General features: G+C 37.6%; 1 protein-coding gene across 2 annotated transcripts; it reads right to left on the reverse strand.

The window, feature by feature from the left end:
* Positions 1-224: 224 nt before the first annotated feature.
* LOC110044521 (C2 domain-containing protein 5-like) lies at positions 225-22,337 on the reverse strand. Of its 2 annotated transcripts, none has more exons than XM_089289743.1 (33): positions 21,993-22,337; positions 20,738-20,824; positions 20,572-20,612; positions 20,340-20,385; positions 19,597-19,681; positions 19,029-19,124; positions 18,161-18,316; positions 17,610-17,670; positions 16,964-17,143; positions 16,517-16,638; positions 13,515-13,642; positions 13,028-13,136; positions 12,082-12,196; positions 11,345-11,442; positions 10,967-11,063; positions 10,673-10,795; positions 10,124-10,213; positions 9,494-9,551; positions 9,122-9,175; positions 8,638-8,712; positions 8,267-8,329; positions 7,898-8,008; positions 6,920-7,054; positions 6,444-6,504; positions 6,086-6,147; positions 5,754-5,843; positions 5,234-5,323; positions 5,028-5,118; positions 3,840-3,953; positions 3,421-3,470; positions 2,369-2,488; positions 2,117-2,263; positions 225-1,665 (listed from the first exon to the last, which is right to left on the reverse strand). In XM_089289743.1, exons 1-33 carry the CDS (start codon positions 22,080-22,082, stop codon positions 1,438-1,440), a joined length of 3,273 nt encoding a protein of 1,090 aa, XP_089145869.1. In that variant the 5' UTR covers positions 22,083-22,337; the 3' UTR covers positions 225-1,437. The 2 variants fall into 2 exon arrangements, with proteins under 2 accessions (XP_089145869.1, XP_089145868.1); XM_089289742.1 differs by having other exon boundaries at positions 6,920-7,057.
* Positions 22,338-22,369: the final 32 nt, after the last annotated feature.

Raw genomic sequence — 22,369 nt, forward strand, 5'->3', positions numbered from 1 at the left:
AGGAGAAGACGGAGTAAAATCGTAAAAATCTATGCTAATTGAGATCAGATATCCAAACACCGTCACGGTTGCTCGTCACGGCATGATTTCCTTTGTTTAAATTTGATGAATTATTAAGGAGTTTGGGAATATTGGTTGACGCTCTCGTCGGCCAACAAAGCAACCCAACTATCGCTGTTGACCTCGGCATAAAAGGAGGAAATTGAAAACCCTACATACATAGATACACGCATACATACTTTATTGAACCTCCCCAATGGGGCTTTTCAGGAACAATAATAATTATAAAGTAATAATTTACATAGTTATTTGAATTATTTACAAGATTAAAAAGAAAAAAAACAAAACAAAAACAAAAACAAAATAACTACTCATCACTATATCTTTCCCTCGAGGGAGAGATCTCTGCAAGTAAGCTCTTTGTTCCAAGAAGCACAGAGAAACACCCATTTACAAATCACTGTTGTTCTGGAGAAACTGGCCTTTCATGGCTCAAATGTCCATGTTCTAGACGTTTTCTGAATAAACAACGATGTAAGCGCAACCTTGTTTACAATGAAATTATAGTTTTATTTTTTGTTGTATTTAGAAGTTTGCAGGATCAAATTTAATTTGTTATTAATTGAATTAATAATGCTAATGAGGATGTACAAGAACACCGATGTAAAAAGAGATTGTCTAATAAAAATGCATGTAACAAATGTATAACAATATAGATAATCAACATTCCCGAAGGAACCAAGTGTGGCATTAAAGGGCTTCTTAATTAGCCTCTTAACAGGCGACTTCTTCTCTTCTTACCTATCTGCTCCAGGCCAAGTGGCACCGTGAAGTTCTCTTATTGAGGTCTGTTTACCAATGTCCTTTTTCAACACCCCCGGGTTAACGATCTCAGGAATTCGACTCAAAATAATTTAGCAGGTGTATAAATGAAGTATCCTCCCTGCTCACAGACAAATGTCTCTCTTGACAAGTGCACATTACACTAAATTCTTCCCCCACTATGAACCATCTGAGTTTTGCTCTTTAAAAGTTCCATTCCAGTTATGTAGCTCTGCAGAAATACATCAAGTATTCCAAGTTGTTGCATGGTTTTAAAAGCTCACACGTGAGTTTCCAGAATATATCCATACCCACCCCAAGAAGGGTTATTGAAAATTCCAAGGGGTGGGGGGTCACAAAGGAGAAAACGTTTAAAGGAAAGTATGAACTATAACTGGAATTTCCATTATGTGAGGCCTGGTTACAAATGCTAACTGTTTTTTTCCTGACATGTTTTGCTTCTTACGATGTTTTCTCCCCGGGGTGGGAACTCCCATTGAAAAGGACGGGGTTACTTGTCAGGAATTCTGAAAAAAAAAAAAGAAAAGCCCCAAGAAATACCAAGATCCTGTTTTGTAGGCGTTGTTCCGTTAACCCCCGGGGGTTCTCACTTCCTTAGATTTCTGTCCCAAAGTAAGGATCATATCCTGTCATGGTGTGAGTAGACGTCTCTGAACTGGAGAGAGATCTCTGTCGCGTTAGTTGGATTGGAGTTTGAGTATTTGCTTCTGAGTAAGAAATAGTTCTTTTTCGCGGTGAACCTCGACCTGAACTCTCGGAATTATCATCATCTTCGTAAAATACTTTGACAGCATCACCACTGATATTAAGCAGACACTGACCCTAGGAATAAGAAGAGTTCAAGGTTAATTTGCAAAAGTGGCATGAGCAAGAACATCTCTGTTTATGACTTGATACCTTATTTGAACTGAGACGTTTCGGTTTGAAAACGCATTTCCCCACAGTCCACATTGAAACATCTTGAAAAAATTTACTTATTCAAAAACGTTGTACAGAATTGAGACATTTGAAAACCGATCCCTGTTGCATTAGCGTGGACAGTGAAAACGGAGGTTTTGGAATGCTGACATCACTCACAACACATGCGCCTGCGTAAGTGATGGTTGTGTTGATTTCTCGTAGTGCACCAGCGTTTTCAAGAAGGTTTAATGTACACAGGGAAAAATGCGGCATAAAAGGCAGCGTGGATGCAATTTGCTTTTGATAAGTTTTGAGCAGGAAAATTCCTCATTTCCAAACGCATTTATGTGGATGAGTCCTGAATGTGACTTACCTGGTGTTTATGAGGATTATCAAGCAGAACAATCTCATTTAACTGGTAAGAGACCAAGGCATTCCCTCCAATTGCTAACACATGAGCTCTAAGGATTGCTTGAGCTTCAGCCAAAAATGCTTGCATAAATACGTTTAAACCACCATTCTAAGAAAAAACAAGTAACACACTTGATAGCTCAATCAACTAGGAAAAAAAACAACTACAATAAAAAATATAGATTAGAACTTATTATGTACGAGTTTTCCATACCTCACGAACTGTGTGGCTTTCCCGTATTAAAAACAAGTTGATGTTGCCTAGGTAACTTTCAATCTGTGTATTTGGTAAGTACGACATTGATGTCACCTCAACAGCAGGGCGATATGGAACCTTAATTTAATGGAAAAATAAAACAGATATCTGATGAAGTGAGTAATATATGGAATATTACATGTAGAAATAGCATGAAATCGGAAAAGTGATCCGATATCAAGATGGGATTTGAACCCACGGCCCTCCGTGATCCATATAATGTCCATTATTTGGCTGTGTGACCGTGCACTGCTGCCCCAGTCAAAGACCCACATTTCACCCTTGCTCATCGTAGTCTCCAGCAGCTCAGTGATTAGAGCGTCCGGCTAGATCACGGAGGGCTGTGGGTTCAAATCCCATCTGGAACTCGGATTTTTTTCCGCATTGATGCTATTTCTACATTTAGATATCTGACAACGTAATTATATCGTCATTCTAACTTAACAATTGAATCCACAAGATTGATCAAAACTTATTTCTCCTTGCAATATCGAGACACCGTTCAGCAATAAGGTAATGATAAAAATGAAAATCATTTGCTGTGGGACACTGCCTTGATGTACCATCAAATTTTTATAACTAACATAATAGAAACTTGTGTGGTCGTCCGAGTGAGGGTAGTTTTGAAAAGAACTGTTGTTGTTTCTTTTTTGACTGACGTTTCAACAACCTGAGCGGAAGTCATCTTCAGAGTCAAGTGAATCGTGTTTGTCAGTCGATGGTGTTATAAGTCTGGTCCGGTTAAAGTGATTGGTCAGTTTAGCCGTGATGGTGTTGGCTGTAAGATTCGTGTAAAGTTTTTCAGTAGTCATTGGTCGGTTGTAGTAACATTCAATCCGTCTATTGTTAGTCAAATTACGTCGGTCCATTTCGGTTTGTTTCAAACCATTTACTATGTTAAAATAGAAACGAACAGCAACCACTAAGGAGAATTAATGTGCTTATAAATATTTCGAGCTTGGGACTGAAAGGGCAAGAACCATGCTTTACAAATAAGTCATTTAGCATACCTTTGTTCTAACAGACAGCGGATGATCAAGGCATCTCTTAGGTTTTGATTCTGTAAAACAGATCAGCTCATGCTCAGCACTCATCCAAAGTAAAGCCTAGTACTAGAAAATACCTTTTACAGTTTCCACAGTCAAATCTCCTATTAGAACACATTGGGTTCTGGTAAACCCTCAATAATGTCATATTGTTCCAAGCAATTTTCTAAAAGCTTTATAGATATTATCATATTATATGTCAGATGAGAGTGCCTTGCTGAATAGCTTTCCCTTCTTTAAAACAAAAGTTAAGTGTGACACCCCAACTTTCCGTCGTCACTTTTGTCATCCTTGTCAGAGTATGTGGCTGTCCATGTGACAAGAATTTGTTTTGGTACAACAGTATTCGACAAAGGTGTACATAGATAGCATGATTATATTACCTGACTCAGAGATTATATTTTCCTGTGAGGCATTATCACCAACCTCTTCAATGGGAAAAAGAAGGTCATCAGATTCCATGCCACTTTCAGAGTTGTGTGATACACGAGAATAAGCTGAAAACCCATAATGAATACCCAGTCACTAAAGACATTTATAGCATGCCATAGAAAATACAGCCAATCAGAATACAGGAAAGCCGTTGTATACTCGACGGTATTACACCCAATCTTCCCATCGTGCGCATATGCCCCGCACGTATGTCCCATTGATTGTGCTGGCCACTGTATTTTCTATGACATGGTATAAAATAGTTATGCAATGCTCTCTCGTGATATACCATGGAATATCCCACTTGCCACTTGTATTTTCTTGGTGTACCGAGAAAATACAAGTGAGTTGTGGGATATTCCATGGTACACAAGGAGAACGCGTTGCGTAACTGGTATGTAGTTACAAAACAGATGAAGAAAGCAATATTAGTATACTACGTTACAACCTAATATCAATTTCAAGATAGCTGAGACACTCCCTGCAAAAGTTATCACTGCCATTAAAATTGCTTCTTGAGCAATACAGCGGAACCCCGATTTAACGAACTTCTATATAACGACGTCCTGAGTACAACGAGCAATATTCTTTGCCCCAGTAATGGTAAAATATATAATGGTAATAGGACTGAGTGGAGTCCAATTCGGTCTGTAATCATACGAGTGATTAACAAAATCGGACGACCGCGAACCGGGAGTCCGATTTGTTAATCACGAGTATGATTACAGACCGAATTGGACGACGCGAAGCCCTGTTACCAATTAATCAAAACTATGACAACATTCGAGAAACGAACAAACCATCGCCGATTGAGCGTTGAACGATTAATTATGTAAAAGGATTCCGATATAACGATACCTCATATTAACGAACATATTTTGCGTCCCTTGGCCTTTCGTTTTGTCAAGATTTCATTGCATGTGGAAACTTTCCCTATCGTCCTTTTCAATGTTGTTTCTGTTAGGGTCATTAGCTAGTGATTACTTACATTTTATCTAGCACTAGATTCTTAAAACTGAGGAAGCAAACTGTCAAATTAGAAACCCAACTGCTTTGAAAGCAGAACAGCCTGTCCCAGCGCAGTTGAAAAGGGCTGCAAGGCACCTTACTTCTCTCTCTCTCTTCCAAACTGTACTTACATCTGTCACAAAGATTTCTTTTGTTCTTGAGAGAACTTCCTTCTTCTACTTGCCTTTCCTCTATACAAAGTGCCACACCTGTTACGGCAACCTAAGAAATGATTGCCAAAGAAATAGTCCTTGTTTACTCAGCGTTATCACCAGAGAGGTCTCCAATATCGTCCACACAAAATATAAAGTTCTTGAACTGATGGAAGAAAAGTTACCTGAATATTGTCATCTTCTGGTATTTCGATATCAAAGTGAATGTTTGAAAGGCAACAGGGAGACTTGCTGCGAAGCTTGAACCAGAAGCTCTGAAGTACCAACAAAGCAATTAACTTTTCAGTAAAATTAACAGACGTAGTTACTTGTCTAGGAGAGTTGCATTTGGGCTGCATGTTTGTGGCACTATTTAAACTTTTCCGAAATACTTGAATTGCAATATGTAAAAGAAAGAGCAACAAACACTTTCAAAAAACAACAAAAAAACTAATGAACACCCCGTCAGTCACTCAGATGAAAAAGATGAATAGGCACACAGTCAGTGGTAAAAAAACCTCTGACTTGTTCAGAACAGGTCGATGGAGAGTTACTTTCCATGTGTAACATACTAGGCTCACACTATGTCAGGAGGGAGAGGAGACATTTACTAAGGCGTAGGATATGGACAAACACTTCAACAGGTGTGTTAAATATGACGAGGATGTACAGATGGAGAAAGAGTTGTCAATTAAAACACCTTACTTTGACTGTGTCTTCAAACAGCTTAGCAAACTGCTGATTTGTCCGTATGTCTTCATCACTAAGTGTTTTTCTCTGAACTGCTGTTATCATCTGAAAGAAATTTGGCATTAATCTGCAATTAAATTATTATATAATATGTCAAATTATTCTCATATTTTGATTGGTCCTTAATTATGATAACGTGGAGGACAGATGCATAGATAACATCATTAACATTTTTTTTGTTTCTTTATTATATTAAATGAATAAAATGCTATGTGGAATCTATTTGTTAAATTCTAAATGTTAAAAAGAATTGCTTCTCCCTAAAAAGCAGCAAATCTTGGACATACCTTCACTCCTGATTTAAGATTGATCACACCAGGAAGCGTCTCTGTGTTGCAGGAATAAAAACCTTTGAAGGTAGATAATAAACAAATGTTTTTAGAACATTTACATGATAACAACCTCAATGTTGGGGAATGATTTTGTCTAATCAAACTCTAAATTTCCCAATACTATGTGTCTTAAGAGTTTCAGTGAAATGCTGTATAACTATTTGCTGGTTTATGTGCATGAAAAAAGGAAAAATATCCAAGACGAAACCTACTCCCACCCATGAAGAGTAAGAAAACTAATGGACATTTCATGTCACAGTGTGTGCTGTTGGCTCGTAATTATTACTAGGCCAAAAAACAATTCCTTTCTGACCTTCAGGGGCTGGTTCATCAAGTAGAACGGCGACCACATCTTCATCTTTTTTGTCATCAACCTAAACGCAATGTTTATTTGCCTTCAGTTCTATGGAATCACCAAGTAACACATCCTGTGTTATAATAATGCTGCTTCAAAGAATGATGGACTTCACTTTAAAGCATGCACGATGACACACTAATTTCCTATTACTTCTTTGGCCACGATAAAACTTTGCCATGTACATGGCATATTATTCTCTAGTATCTGCACTCTGCATTAGCAGACTATTTGTAAACCCAAGTTTCAACAAGTCCAGATAATTAGCACTATTAAGCCTTTCTCTCCTAAGAGTACCCTTGCTCGTGTTTTAAAACCCCCAAAGTAGTAAAATATTGAAAATAAACAGTACACATAGCAATAATGCCCAGTACAACACAGCATAATAAATGGCATCAAAAGAACTTGGACCAAAAAGGAATAATTAGCTTTACCTCTACAACATATGCATCTTTTGGCCCTGTACACAAATCAAGGTCTGCCTTGGGACCTTCATCTTGTTCTAACTCAGGCATGATCACTGCTTGAACCTTCTGTGATGGACTTGGTGGTGGCGTTCCCTTAGGAGTCTGCTGCAAATAGAAAACTACACTCAAACTTTAAATCTCACAAAAAGTGTTTTTGTATAACAAAATAGCACCCAATTCTAACCTTAAACAAAATGCATGCAAATTGGCTCTAACTTGTAGAAAGTGCATGGAGAATGGTATAGGCCAAAAGGCGCCATCATGGGTTTTGTACCTGACTCGCCAAGATGGTTTATATTTGCTTTGAATAGTTATTAACAGCATGTTATATTAATCTCGTATTCTTTTTTAAATGTTTTAAGAATATGTATAATTTAGACAGTTTGAACTTTGTATCGTTTCGAACTTGCAACAAACCTTTGAGAAAGATTGATTATCTAACACTCAGTGTCCCGTTTAGTCGCACAGAATCTTCTAAGAACTCATATTTTATACGGGTTTGTCGCTCATGGAATGAACTACTTCTTAACATCAGGGAGTCTAACACCTTGTCAGTCTTCTGCAAGAAATTGTTTGCTTATTTTTATGATAAGTTCAGCGCTAATTTTTTATCGTGATTATCTTATTTTTTAATATGAGTTTAGAGTAATTTTTAACTAGGTATACAATCATACAATGATACACTAAGGTGGCTTATATTAAGGAATCTTGTATTCTGTTTTAAGCTGTCCTCAAAGTCATTGGATTGACTTGTTCAATGTAATGTAATTTGGAATTTTTATTAAAGATTAAAGATTAAAGATTAAAAAATTGTATTTCTTGCCACAAAGCTCAACAAACACAATTTGGCAATAAGCAAACATATTTGGATGAGGCCATATGAAACTGAATACAATAATGGGAAAAACTGATCATGATATTGTAAAACTAAATGTAGGTTCTTACCATAAGGACAGTATCTTTAAGTCTGAAGCTGGCTCTATTCTTGTTGGTTGTCTCCAAAATTTGCTTCTGGATCTCAGCAAGTCGCTTATCTTCTTCAGTAGACAAGTTACGCTGTTAAGAGAAAAAAGCAGGGCTATGTAAATCCTGTCTTCTTTATGCTGCTAGGTCCCATGAGTGTTAACAGTGATGCAACATTTGAGTTATACAGGGAATAAAGTGGGAAATGTAACTTGGGGTTAGTGATGGTCAGCTAACATGTTTAAAACATACAGAATCTGTTTTGCAAGAATATTAGGAATTGATTGCTTTGTTCTTTTTGAAAATGAGTTTAAAACTACTAATTAGTGAGCACTTATTGCCCTCACTTACCCGTCCAGTGATCTTCAGTAATGGTGGTGCAGGCAACGCAGCCAGGAAAACTGCTGTGGATGACTGCAAAAAAGAGATGTACTTCATTACAAAAAGTAGCTAACAGAACAGCAGTTATAGCCCACAACACCACAGTAACATGGCAATGAGAATGACGGTGGCTCATCTATCTGCTCCATCAAGAAGTGTAAGGAAACAGGCTTCAGACATACAACATACATTTTCTAGCTGCTACTAATTCCAACAACTTGATAACAATAGCAGTTCATCAACATGTGCTTACATATGCATTATTTTTCACGTGAAGTTAGGACAATGTCAAATGTACAGTAGACAATATCATTAAAATACAAACAACCAAAACAGCTTACCGCAGTTCCAACAATAAGGCTCTCTCCTACTGATATCTGAAGGTGAAGTCCAAAAAGTGCATTCATGCCCTTGACCTATCAGGCCAAAAAAAATTTTTAAGAGACTTCTCGACTAATTGTGAGGTGCAACCAATAACAGTGTTATTGTTCTTGGTGGAATCAAAACTTAGATCACTTTGAAATGGAAAACAGGAAATAAAGCGGTATGTCAACACTTGACCCTAGTGGAAGACATTATAGCAGCTCTATGTTGGCCACGTGGGAATTTAGTCTTCATCAATTAGCTGATCAGGACTTACCTGACCGTGGCAGATAGGGTAGCAAAGAATACTCATGGATTTCAGTGAACCACCAGAAGGATACAGAGGGGAAGATTAAGGCTTATTAAACTTAACTAAGAGTGAAGATGGACATAAATCTTGCAAACCACACACTTTTCTCATAGACTAGTCCAGCTTACTATGGCTGACTTTTCCGAACTTACCTTTAATTTGTTTAACAGTTGTTGGTGCAGTTCATATTCTAGAAATGGTAAGATCTGGAGAGAGATAAAAAGTGGGCCAAAATGAAATTCATAAAAAAAGTAAGCATGAAATACAAATGCCGTGTGTTTTGTCAATTTAAAAAGGGGAAAGCAGCTGCCTTTATGTTCTAATCAATTCCCACAACTAATATTAATATATGTCAGAGTGAACTAGCTTAGTACTAAGGGATTTGAGGTGTGAAACAGTGATTGCCATGCTCACAAATGACAAAACTAAATTAAATTCTGGGGTCTCATCTTTCACAAAACATTCAAACAGGAATGAAAGAAAGTTCAATTACCAAATCACTAACTGCCAGAACATGTACTTACAGAACTAACAATATCAGCATTTGCTTCACCTTTCTCCTTCTTTTTGGTTCTACAAACCCTGTGATAAGACACATTAGTTACATACCTCGAATGTTGTAGGGTTGGAGAACTATAGTACACCTGTGTAAGTCTAAGTTTCTAGCTAGATATGTTAATTGTGTTATTACCGCCCAACCTAGAGCTCTTCTAGGGGTGGGGTACAAGTCCAAACAAGGTTATATCTTAACATTGACACCAACAGCAACAGTAACAACATTGATGATGCCAAAAGGTGGAGAGATTGCTCCATCACTTGACATGATGGGTTCAGGTATTCAATCGCTAAATCCTTGCAGCATTTTGGAACTCCTGGCTGGGAATTACTACCACTGTGGTTCTTAATAACAATTTTAATAATTATAATTTTATTACTTATGTATATAGCGCAAAATTCATTAACATATATGATCTAATGCACTTTACAAATACTATAAAATAGAAAAATCATATCTATATGTAAAGCTAAGAAATCTTAAATAAATTAAATGTAAGAAAAATATGCTTGCTTAAATAAGTGTGTTTTAAGTTCTCTCTTAGATAAGTCCAGAAGCCTCCATGAGGTGCATAACTTAAGAAATTCAAAATGAATACCGAGCCTGAAGAAGACAGCCTGTACCAACAATGGGTGATTCAAAAGGAGGTTCTATTGTAGCAAATATTACATCAGGAACTTTCTTATGCCTGTTAACAAATGAAAAAACAAAGGAATTTACTTACAATATTTAAAAATCAAATTCAATATTGAAGCTACCAGCCTTTAAGCAGGCAATGACAAAAAAGGTCAGCCCTCAACTCCAGTTTGCATAACATGAAGCAGCTTGGAGTATTGTTACTCCACCTAGGTGGGATGTTAGTCCATTGCAGATTACTCCCCAGTATTCTGTCAGGTTGCTCCAACAATTCACCAGTATCAATTTATACACTGGGGTGGAGAGAAGCACTGTGAGGGTAAAGTGTCTTTCCCAAGAACACACCACAAGACCCCTGGCTAGGACTCGAACTAGAACTTCTCAACCCATGAGGACCATAAGTCACAGGTCACACCTCACACGGATGCTTGACACATTGAATGAAACATGATAGGTACGATGAACAAAAATACTGAGCTCTCTTTTGACTATACCCTTCATGAACACTTACCGACAAACTTGACATTTTGAGAGTATAATAGGAAAAGGTAACTCTACATCAGAATAAGGAATATGGCACACTGAACAGCCAGGCACTGGAGACGTTGACAAGATCTCTTCACCAAGTGATGTTCTGTGAGTTCATTAAAAAGATACAAATAAATGGATTAACTTAATTATCAATAAAGGCATTACCAATCATCTTGATTACAAGAGCTGTTGGTTAGAAGTTAATGCATTCTCCAAGTAATTCTGGAGGCACATCAACACTAGTTAATATCATCGCACTATTTCCTTTACTTACCCCTCCTGTTCAGTGACATCAATGGTGACTGGTTCAAGTGGATCTGTGTGACTTGGCAAAGCTGGTGGGAAACCCTGGCCTTTGTCCACAACAGGAGCTACAAGATGAATAAATCAGGACAAATTCTGTTGCTGATTCTCAGAGTCACTTATAACGACTGACAACACTGTTACAAAGAAGAGAGCCACAGTGCCGATGGTTAGCTAGTTGTAGTCTAGACCTGAAAAAGCTAACAATAACCACATGAAAAGTTGGGACAAAACTTACAGCATTCTACTGGTGTTTTTTGACGTGTTCATGGAACATTATCAACGTTAGTTCAATCTATTGCAATGTCATAACACCCAGACAAATGTGTGATCTAGTGCAAATACATACAAAGAATGCCATGGGAAATTCCACTGGGTTCTGTTGTGGCTGACTGCAGGTCTATACACGCTGCTGTCCCTGATGCCGACAGCACTATTAGCTCATCACTATGAAGAAGAACAATAGTATAAAAATATGTTTATTGTCTACTGTTACCATTGCAGGGTTGCCACCCACCACAACAAAAACATCCCTGACTTTTCACTGGCTGTAAAGCAATTTTTACTGATCGTGCAGGATAATTATTCTTGCCATGAATCAACAAAAATAAGGATGGCTCAGATAATTGCTAAACCAAAATTCCCTTGTGTATACGGAAACATCTAAGGAAATAATTTGCCGCAACCTTACATGTAAGATAAAATTCCCTGACTTTTCACTGACTTTGAGCACGGATTTAGAAATTCCCTGACCTGACACAAAACTCCCTGACTTTTCCTTGACCTTGAATAAAATCTAATTTTCCCTGACTTTTCCCTGACTATGGCAACCCTGCATAGTAAGTAAAGAATCAAGAGGTGAAACATGTAGTTCAAGTTATGGTATTTTGAGAAAGGTTGTTCCTTGTACAGAACTGTAAAAATGTCTGCAAGAAGGCTGAACTGCACTACAGGTAGAGGGTAGAAGAATCCATGAATTCCACTTACATCACAGCTTCAATCGCTCATTGGTGAACTACCTGTAATACCTTGCCACATTGTTGTGCACAACAGTTGTGCATGAATAAGTGAGGCAAAATTGCTTACCATATGCTAGTGACTTCATAGTATCCTATTACTGCATGACAGCCAAGAGCTCTAGCATGAGAGCGGATCTCCATTCTCACTTCACTCCACCAGGCGTCTCGTGTTTCTGGTTCATCTGGTGTTAAAAGGAACAGAGCTGTACTCTAGAAGTGCCCAGTTGCCACAGGCAACTAAATTTTGCCTTAAGGTGACTGGAAAAACATAGTACTTTTTTCATATAAGATTAAGTGCTGGGCACCCAGGATTTCATGGTTAGGAACCTTTGGGCTCCTCAGAGTGTTTCCTACACCACAACCTTGAAGAAGCAAGCAAGATTTATGACTTACGTGTAGTAAGTGAAATGGGTCACGAACCAGATTAGACCTTCTTGAATACCTCATCAACTTACAGTTTTCATTATGAGTAACAGCCTTGTCTCAAATGCAAGGTGGCAACAGAGGAATTTACTGGACATGGTGTGATGTAGCCATTGAACAAAACCTTGGCTATAGAGAAGAAATCATGGTTGTTGATAATATAAAGTTATTGGCAATCACGATTTCTTTCCTAGAGTCATGTAGTATATCTTTGCCTATGTCTGAGGTCACAGTGCATTCTTGCATTTACAGTGCTCCAAAAAAGTGCCGTCCAGTTGTCCAGGGCAGGTAGATTTTCCCAACGGGCAAGTAACTTTTCATTCTCACTTGCATGATGGGCAAGGGCCCAGTTTAGTCATCTGCCAACTAAACAAAAAATAATTAACTAAGACTTGCTCAGGGCAAGCAAAATCTTAGAGCTCAATGTCCAAAGGGCAAGCTGGAATTCAAGTTTTTCTAAAGCCCTGATTTACCGGTAAGATAGGACTCTACCATTAAGCCCTTCATACATGTAGATTTACTGAAAATGGTACTTTAAACTGTTCCAGACTATGGTACATAACAGAATGATCTTTCATTGGTTCATGTACCTGGGTGATTGATTTTATCCAGAAGTTTCACAGATCTTGCTGTTACAACACCGCCAACGTGTCTCAAAAAACCAGCTGGGAACTTTGTAATGGTAAAGAATGGAAACTCCTGAAAGATGTAAAACAATCTACTTGTCTCCAATTCATGAGTGAACTTACCTAGACATATGCTGATTACTTACAGTTTGACAATGGACATGGACACGAATACAGTTCTGTCTGGACATGAGCTATTACTGATGGTTATTGCAAAGTTCAACATTACTAGTAATACCAATTCATTAGTCATCTCCTTAGTATGAGATTCTATTGGCTTAAAGATCGTCATCTATTGCTGTATGCTACTGGACATGAAAATCACACAATCCAGATTTTATAACTTCATGCTAACTATAGAAAATAGAGTTCAGGTAAGGCCTGATAAGCCCCCCAAGTAGCTAGACTAGAATCAAAAGTAATCACTACTAGAAGTTCTACATTTATTTACCAAGTCATCAACCATCTTCTGTTTCTGAGTGACCTGCCAAAGTCCCTTGGCCTTGGTAAAAGGGGTGCCACCAGCACTGCCACTGTTGCTATCTACTCCTGCACTAGTAACCAGCACAGCCACACGGTCTGAATTAATATGACACAGGAAAATATCAACAATAAAGTTAAAATAATTAATTTACATGGGCATACAATAGATCTAAACTAATGAAAGCAGAACTGGATAAAATAATAGAAATTGTTACTTAGCTCTTATTAACCGAGCAGGTCTGTATGGGAGAATCTTGACCGAGGTCAAGATTCTCTCATACAGACCGACTTAGCTCGGTTAATAAGATGTTTATTATATGGTAAAGAAGAAAACTTTAATTTGTTTAATGTAACTGGTTTGCTGACATTTTGCTAGCGAACGGCGATGAGCTTAACTTAAACCTGCTGAAATTTGCTCGTCCTCTTTACTTCTTTTTTTGTCATCAGGCTTTTTGGTGCTTCCATAAATGATTGAAAAGAAAATGAAAGAAAATGGTGAACATTTTTGTATTTTAGTTTGCTACTTTTTCAACGCAAAATGAAACCGGTCTACAAATGCCGGTCTAGATGGGAAAATCTTGACTGCGGTCAATATTGATTTCAGCCAATCAAATTCATGAATTCAGTAGCTCCCAGTCCTTGTGAAACACAGCCATATAATAATGTTAAATACGAAATGAATGAGAGTTTGTCTTAAGTTATGAATTAAATTAAATTTACAGTTTGCATAAATTTGAAGTCTGTGTGTGCTTGATTATATGCGGTTCAGTACATGTATGTTTCATCTTTAGTTATTTAATATAAAAACACAGAAAGACATTATTTTGTTTTTCCATGTACACATATGAAATTTATATTCACACAAGAAAGTCAAATTCATTACTAAACTATAGCAACACATTCCAGTTATGTTGAGAAATGTAGAGAATGATTGCTTTGTCTGGCATTCTCTTGACTTATAAATATTCTCAAATCTCAGATGCATTTTAAGATGGTAAAAGCCATTTTATTTAGCTTTTGGCTTCTTTATTATTTTGTGAAATGTAGAGTAAGGAAGAAGTTACAATATTTATGGCACAAGAGGACAGGGCTGCCAAACTCTTGGGCATTTCAGGATATACAGTACCGCTCAAAAGTAAGTTACCACCGTCTCGTTTCTCGCGAGACTCGTCTCGAGAGAAACAAGATGAGTCTCGAGAGAAACGAGACGAGTCTCGTTTCTTGCGAGTGCACTGGAAGTACCAATGCTACGCATTCGTCGGTATTCGAAACCTGTTTTGTTAATAAGACGTCTGTATCGTATCGTATTGATTAGCGCGGTAGACACGATTTTCATTCTCATCAGCAATGCATGTGTACCATGTGTTTATTATAAATTCTCAAGCGTCCAGTATTGTTTCATATACATCGGCCAAACCTTTTTTTTTATTCCAGCCAGACTTGCTTAACGTTTAGTTTTTGTAAATACATGCACGATAAAAGTTGAAGGTATGTGAATCGTCGGCAAGTTAGTCACTCGTGTTTACAAATATGTTTTACAGTTGTATTAATTCTCTTGTTTGTATAGAATGATATTAAAAAAAAAGTTTGTTGGCAACCCTAAACGTGATTCATACAGTTGATAATCAAAATGTAGTGTTCATGAAACAACATGTGGAGTTTTGTCACCCGATCTACGTGTTGGAAGTTAAAGGAGCGATCGCGATCACTAAGTCAACACAGCAGCGCCGCCTATGTTTTGCCAACTATCGCTCCCAGCTGATTTGTCGGGAAACTCGACGAACTTTTTATCCAAAGATTGCGAACATACGAAACGACGCTAAGTGTTCCGTCGAATAATTTAATATTCAAACTTGCGAACACACGCTTTGCACATAAGCCTCGAACTTTTTATTCAAAAGTTGCGAGCACGCCACGCTTTGATCATACTTCACTTCACATTCGAATAACTAATATATTCAAACTTGTGAACGCTCGCTTTGCACCTGAAATCCGACTTGACTAACTTTTTATTCATACTTGTGTACACTTGAGAACACACGCTTTGTAAACATAAGGAATCTTAGTTAGCGGTTATTGCAAAGCAAGCAAATGTAGGTAACTGAATCATTCAGAGTGAGCAAGATTCGCAAAATCAACTCTTTGCCCCCATGATCGCACGAATTGAAACGCATGTAACTCTACTTGTAGTTACGTTCGATGTTCGATATTACCTTTGTTCGATATGAATCGAGCAAACGATCGATGCATATTTTATGTTGGACGGTCCCATCGATTTGACAATGAACTGCAGAGCGGCAATCGTTGCCCGTAACTGGTTTCTTACGCGTAATATACGCCATACTAAACGCTTCAGTGATTCTCGAGAGAAACGAGATGCAGCTCGCGAGAAACGAGAAACGTCTCAAGAGAAATGAGACTCGTCTCGCGAGAAACGAGACAAGAGGTGGTAACTTACTTTTGAGCGGTACTGTACTAACTAATTGTCAATTAAACAAGGACATCTAATTAGCTTGCTATATTTTTGCCCTTTTCCATTTCTCCTCTTACTTGTTTACTTTATATTTATCTTTGTAATTTTAGAGTGGAATAAATAAATAAAATGAAAAATGAAAAAATACTAACTACTGCCATACATTACTAGTCTCTACTTTGCAGAGGCTTCCTTATAGAGAGAGGTGTGAGTATTCCCATGGAATTTCATTTCTCCACCCCCCTAGCCCCTGCACAGTCAGCATACAAGGTCACAACTACAGCAAAAAAAGAGGCCTCTTGAGGAGAGATAGAGAGAGAGGATATAACACAAGCCTTCAAACTTTCAAGAGAAAAAGGATAGTAATGCCATAGAAACTAGACATGATCTTTCTTTTTCTTAAAATTGAGCAAATTTAAAGAACTGAACTAAGAGAATTGATACAATGTATGATGACGACAATGATGATGATGATTCATTGTTTAATTCATGCTAACCTTTAGGTGGAGATTCTGAGCCTGGATCTGAATCAGATGATGAAACACGTCTTCGCGAAGCAGGGGCCATGACTTTACTGGATGGAACTGGCAAGGTTTGGAATGACTCTGGGAAGTTAAATCTAAAGGAGAACAGTTGTATAATTATGAATAGAGGCAGTATTTTGAGTTGTGTAGTAGTTTTTAATTTACGGTTGCATCTTATTAGATAATATCATGTATTTAATGCAAGTCTGCTAGTGATCTGCGGGTCTGTAGTCTAAGTTTGCTGGACACCAACCTTTAGCATTACACTGTATGTCCTCCACAATCGAGGGTAGCAACATTTCAATTTGCATTTTGAAACATGCTATAAAACGATTAATAGCTTGAACAATAAATTTAAAGTTTCATATCATTTTTTAAGAAATCTTTTTATTCCAAGGAAATTGAAAAACATCAGCTCACCCAGATTCTGAGACATAGCTTCCAGGGCCCAGTTCTCCAGAGGACGCCAGTGGATGAATCGGAGTGGATGGACGAGAGGTTCCTGCTGCAGTAAGAACACCACTGGCCAGAGTCACAGCAGTACCAATGCCTCGTACTACAATGCCATATTCACCCTCAAGGTCAAAGCACTGTCGATAACTAGTCAGAGCATTGGAAAACAAAAAAGCAACTTTTAATTAGTGATTACCAACTCAGCAAGGTTGTAAATGTAAGTTGTTGATCAAGTGTGTGGTCATTATGACTGGATATTGGCTTTGAGACAAGACCGAGACAGAGTCAAGGTCCACAAACAAGCAAAAAAAACAATGAGGCATTAAGAATTACTTTGCCATCTTGACAGAACATTAGCTTGGTCAACAGAGGATTTATTACATAGGATATGCTTCGGCTTCAGAAAATTTTTCTTGCGGGACACAGTGCATAATCCTGAGCAGGCAAGACAGCACCATCTCGCCTGCTCTGGTAGCCAATCACAACGCAAGGTTTGGTTCATCTTGCTCATTCACAAGAGCCAGCCATATACTAATAATAGCTATTCAACAAATCAAAAACAGATAATTGAAGTACAGCTTCAGCAAGGTTGTGTCAACCTATCCAGCCCTACCCAATAACTGCATTTCCTCCCGTCTCCAAAACTTTAAGACCAATCTTTCGCTGGAGTTCTCCTGTTTGGTGCAAAATGTGGAACAAGATAAATAAGGAAGCATCACATATATAGGCATGCAATGCATGAAAAAAGCTTCAGTTACATAGTTTCATTCCATGAATACCATGCTTATAGATGTTACGAGCCTCTAGCACGTCTAGAAAAACATTGTGCTCATTGTGTATGTCTTGAAGTCCTGTAAAGCCACTAAGTACTACATAAACTCTTGATAATGCAGATAACATTCAAAAATGCTCTAAATTTCCACCCTCAAATAGCTGTGTGCAAAAACTTGTCATTCTTACTTATTTCAGGGTATGCTCTTCTCTATCCATAGTATGATTTTATTTATTATTAATTAAAACATTTTTTAACAGAAAGTACTTCACATGATCCCAGGCTTCAAAATTAGCAGCTATATTACAGATTTGTTGGAGGCAATTTAAAAGTAGCCTTAACAGTTTAGTTCTAAAGAAATACAAAATACAGTAACTTATGCTGTTAAGAACCTGAAAGTTTGGTAAAGAGTCTTTGACGTGCTTCATTAGAAGACCTTGGTGTTCTAATCTTGTCAATCCACTGGTATTCTGGATCATCATTAACAACCAGCTCCTCTACAAACCCATGAATGACAAGGGCTTTGAGGCCAAATGGGACAGAACAAGCTGAAATCATTGAAAGTTAACATTAATCTATAAAGACATGGAGGCAGCGTGGCCAAATGGTTTAGGGCACTGGTGTTGTAATCTGGAGGTCCCGGGTTCAAGGCCTCCGCAAAGCCACAAGTGGAATTTGTTTCTCGCTTGTCGCGAGTTCAAATCCTCGGTCACACTTGGTAAATAGCCAACTGGTCTGCCTCCTGCCAGTTGGGATTTTTAACTATGTTACGTTTATTTGAAATATTTGTTTCCTTTGGTTCAGTGGTATGCCTGTAAATTAGCTAAGCTTAGTGCTTGTCTAATTTAGCTAAGTGCATGACCACTATAAATAAGATTTCCATTTCCATTTCCATAAAGACCTACTAGTAGATATAGTGCTACCTCGATAATCCGGTCACCAACGGGCCACAAAATTCTGGCTGTATTGTCGGGGTAGCCCTATTAAAGAGGTCCTTTAAATAAGAAAATTCATGACTGACCGAGCTTTTGTTCAGGCCAGAATAAAGTGGCCATAATAACAAGGTGGATGTATTCATAGGTTGGCTGTAAGGTGGGGTTCTTCTGTATTACAATCATATTTTAGTTGTTACCAGAAAGTCAAAAATGATTAAACATGTGGTAACCAAATTAGAATCTTGAATTTACTCTATTGCCATCAAACTGTGCCTAAAAATACAAGTAGGATTATTTCCAGCTACTACAGATTATTTCCACTCACTATAGAAGAACTGGACACCACAAGAACTCTGCCTAAACTTGTTTGAATCAACAAAAAAGTCCACTTTAACAGTGACCTTGACTTCACCACGGATACCTGAAATTAGAACAAAACATCAGTTAACTATTAATATAACTTGCAAAATTGATGATAAAAACTTGCCTGACGGCTTAATAAAAGTTTGGGTGGTGAGCATGGTATAATAAGAACTGCCCAAAGGTGAAAAGAGACAGTAAATTTATTTGAAAAATTTAACCTAGATTGAAAAAAAAATTAACCTAGGTTGAAAACATAGTCATCTAAAATACATTTTAAACAGGCTTTTAGCCAGAAGCCACTTATTAAAGAAAATTGTTTTATTTTTCATATGTTGCCCAAGGCTTATAAATTGTTCATTTGAGCAGACCCTATTGCACATTTTGGACAGCCACTTTTCAAATCCTGGCTAAAAGCCTGACAGGAACACAAAATTAATGACCTGGGTTAGGCAATTTTATGCAGTCTTGAAACTTGTTTCATTCCAAAACCTTTATATGTAGTTTTTACAATAAATTATTTCTTAACATACCATGCATTGTATCATATATTGGAAACCATCCATCAATACTTCCAGGAGGATCTTGTGTCAGAAGAGGACCTAAACTAATGTTTACCTAGGAAATAATAACTACTTTTAACCGAAAGTGAGGTCTTTACAGGAAAATCTCAAACCAAGATCTTGCCGTATTGACTGAGTGATAGCAAGGTCAATGTGGGAAGGCTGAGGTTTGAGATTTTCCTGTAAGGACTGAATGTTAGAGGTTAACAAGTTGTTTATTAAATATATTTTGGCTTTTTGCTTTGCTTTTGCACCCTGTAATTGGCCCATGGGCATTACGGGAGAATAATGCCCTAGAATTAGCCAATCAGGGCATGTGTTATATCAGCTACAAATGCAAGCCATATATCACAACATCATCTAAATCTATAGCATTATAGAGAAGCTCTTTGTACACATTGCAGACCTATGATGATAAGTAATAAAATGTCTTGATTAGATGTTTTTTCATTATTGCCCAGAAATCAATAAAAAATTTGACTTCTGGCAAGCATCAAAATTTAATTGCAGCTGCCTGAGGAAAGTATAGCCAGCGAAACAGACGGATTTCTGAGAACAAACAACAAAAGCTAGAAATCCACCTGTGCTTGCATGCTAAGGAAGGAAGTGTCTTCAAGGTAACATCAAGGGTCCATCAAAAATACTACGGCATAGCAGGTGTTACAGATTATGGCTGGTATTGACAGCCATGGTTTGTTTTTCCATAATCTTACCTTTCCAATAGCATCATGGGCTGTCACAGTGTCATAGTCCATAATTCTATTATTGATCAAACAAAAGAGCAAAATCTGTAAGTGGTGAGGGGCCAGAATGTCTATCAGAATAATTTGAAATATTTAACTTCTAGCCAAAGGTGAATTAAATTTAAAAAAAAATAATGACTAGAACTTTATAAAACTCCATTCATGGATGATGTAGGATTTGTGAAGGTTTGTGGAATTTTACCTGATCTGTAGTGGTTCATCTTGGAGTTCCTCGTCATCAGCCTGGCAAAGAAAATCAAGATATATGCAAACATACCATAATTATAGTTATGGTATCCTTTGTTTAAACTCGATGAATTATTAATGACTTTGAGAAGGTTATATTAATATTAATTCATAAATCGTACCTCAAACCTGAACCATTCAGAGTTCCAGAGAGGATTAAGTGATTTCTTGCATACATCTGTCTTGTATAATACATTACCAAGTCGAACCTGACAAAATCGTTGAGCAGATTAAAAAACTGGCAGGAAATGAAATATATTTCACATGAATAGAAGAGCTGCAAGGAGCAATAACTAAGTAACATCAAATAATTTAAAAAAGCCTAAAAGCAGAGTTCCTGGGCCAGGTTGTTCAAAGCCTGATTAAGCTAACCCAGGATAAGCAACAATTTTCAATTGAGTCTTGTAAATTTGCGGTGAGGTTTTCTGTATTTGTTTGCTCTTCTGTTTTGAGTTTGAAGAATTTCAAAATACACAAAACAAAAGTAGTGAAAAACATTTGCCTACAAGAAAAATTTATACTTTTTAACTTTTAATCCTGAGTTAGCATTAACTGGCTTCCGAACAACCCAGCCCTGTTAACAACAAGTCAACCTGACATGAGCCCGTGATCCAATCAAAACCCAGCACTTGCTCAGTAGTCAACTTCAGAAAACCATGTGACCTTGATTAGCTCTAAAATTGAGCCCACGATATGGTCATGTGATACTGGTCAGTGGATACCTTGTTTTGACAGGTGTCAATTGACTATAACATGGATGTAAGGATGTTATAAACCAAGGCTGCATGTCTCTTTCAACCTATTAGCTGGAGTATGGCTGCCAAGTTGGGCAGCTCTGGCATCACTGTTATACATGAGGAATACCCCTAGCCATGATAACCATGAGAAAATCAATTCCTGGGTTTTCTTTTCTTTACTATAGAAGTATGGTCAGTATGGGGCTCTGTTTGGCGGCCCGAAACTGAGCTCCACTAAAAATAAAAGGTCATGTCCTAAGCACTGCAAACAGGTCATCAAAACAAACCGTGACATAAAGAGGGGGTAAAAATTCATTCCTTTATGATGTACATTTATATTATCCATAATGCATACACTTAAAGCGCCAGACATGCTTCAGCCATTTCATAAGCCCTTGTTTTCTAACAATTCAGTTCTTTAGTTACCCTATAAAGGGCATTCACACACATTTTATACAGTAAAGTAATGAAAATAGTAAAATATTGAGAGATATGAAGCCGTAAAGAAATAAAATTCATATGTGAACGGTGACCAAAGTAGCAAGAGCTTTCTGGTTAGCGCTCGCTTTTGTCAAATAAATGGCAGCATAAAAAATTAATAATAACAAAACAAAAACCACAATGTTTATAAATTTCTGACCTCTGCAAAAGCATCCGCCAAGTCACTTGAGCGATCCATGACAGGAAGATCTCGAGCAGCCACAATCCGTACTTTAATCTTTGCTGGCATTTTTTTGAGAACACTGCACTGTACTGTTGTGTAAAATGTCAGATGATGATGAATTGATTAAAGGTTTTCACTTTGCAGACACCCCAACGCAGATGTTTTTCGGGCGCCACCTTTCTTGCAAAGCTACCAGAGCTTCAGTTAATATCATTGTTGCTTCTAGTTTACCAAATCTTGCACTTTCAAGGTTCTAAGGGCAGAAAGTCGCACTTCAATACAGCTGCAATAATTCACGTCTGCCTCTCAAAATACACCAGGCGTTACAACTTCCCAGAAGTCCTTGTAACCTA

This window comes from Orbicella faveolata, unplaced genomic scaffold (assembly GCF_042242905.1).
Source record: "Orbicella faveolata isolate gen_17 unplaced genomic scaffold, um_ofav_v1 contig_2, whole genome shotgun sequence".
Taxonomy (NCBI): domain Eukaryota; kingdom Metazoa; phylum Cnidaria; class Anthozoa; order Scleractinia; family Merulinidae; genus Orbicella; species Orbicella faveolata.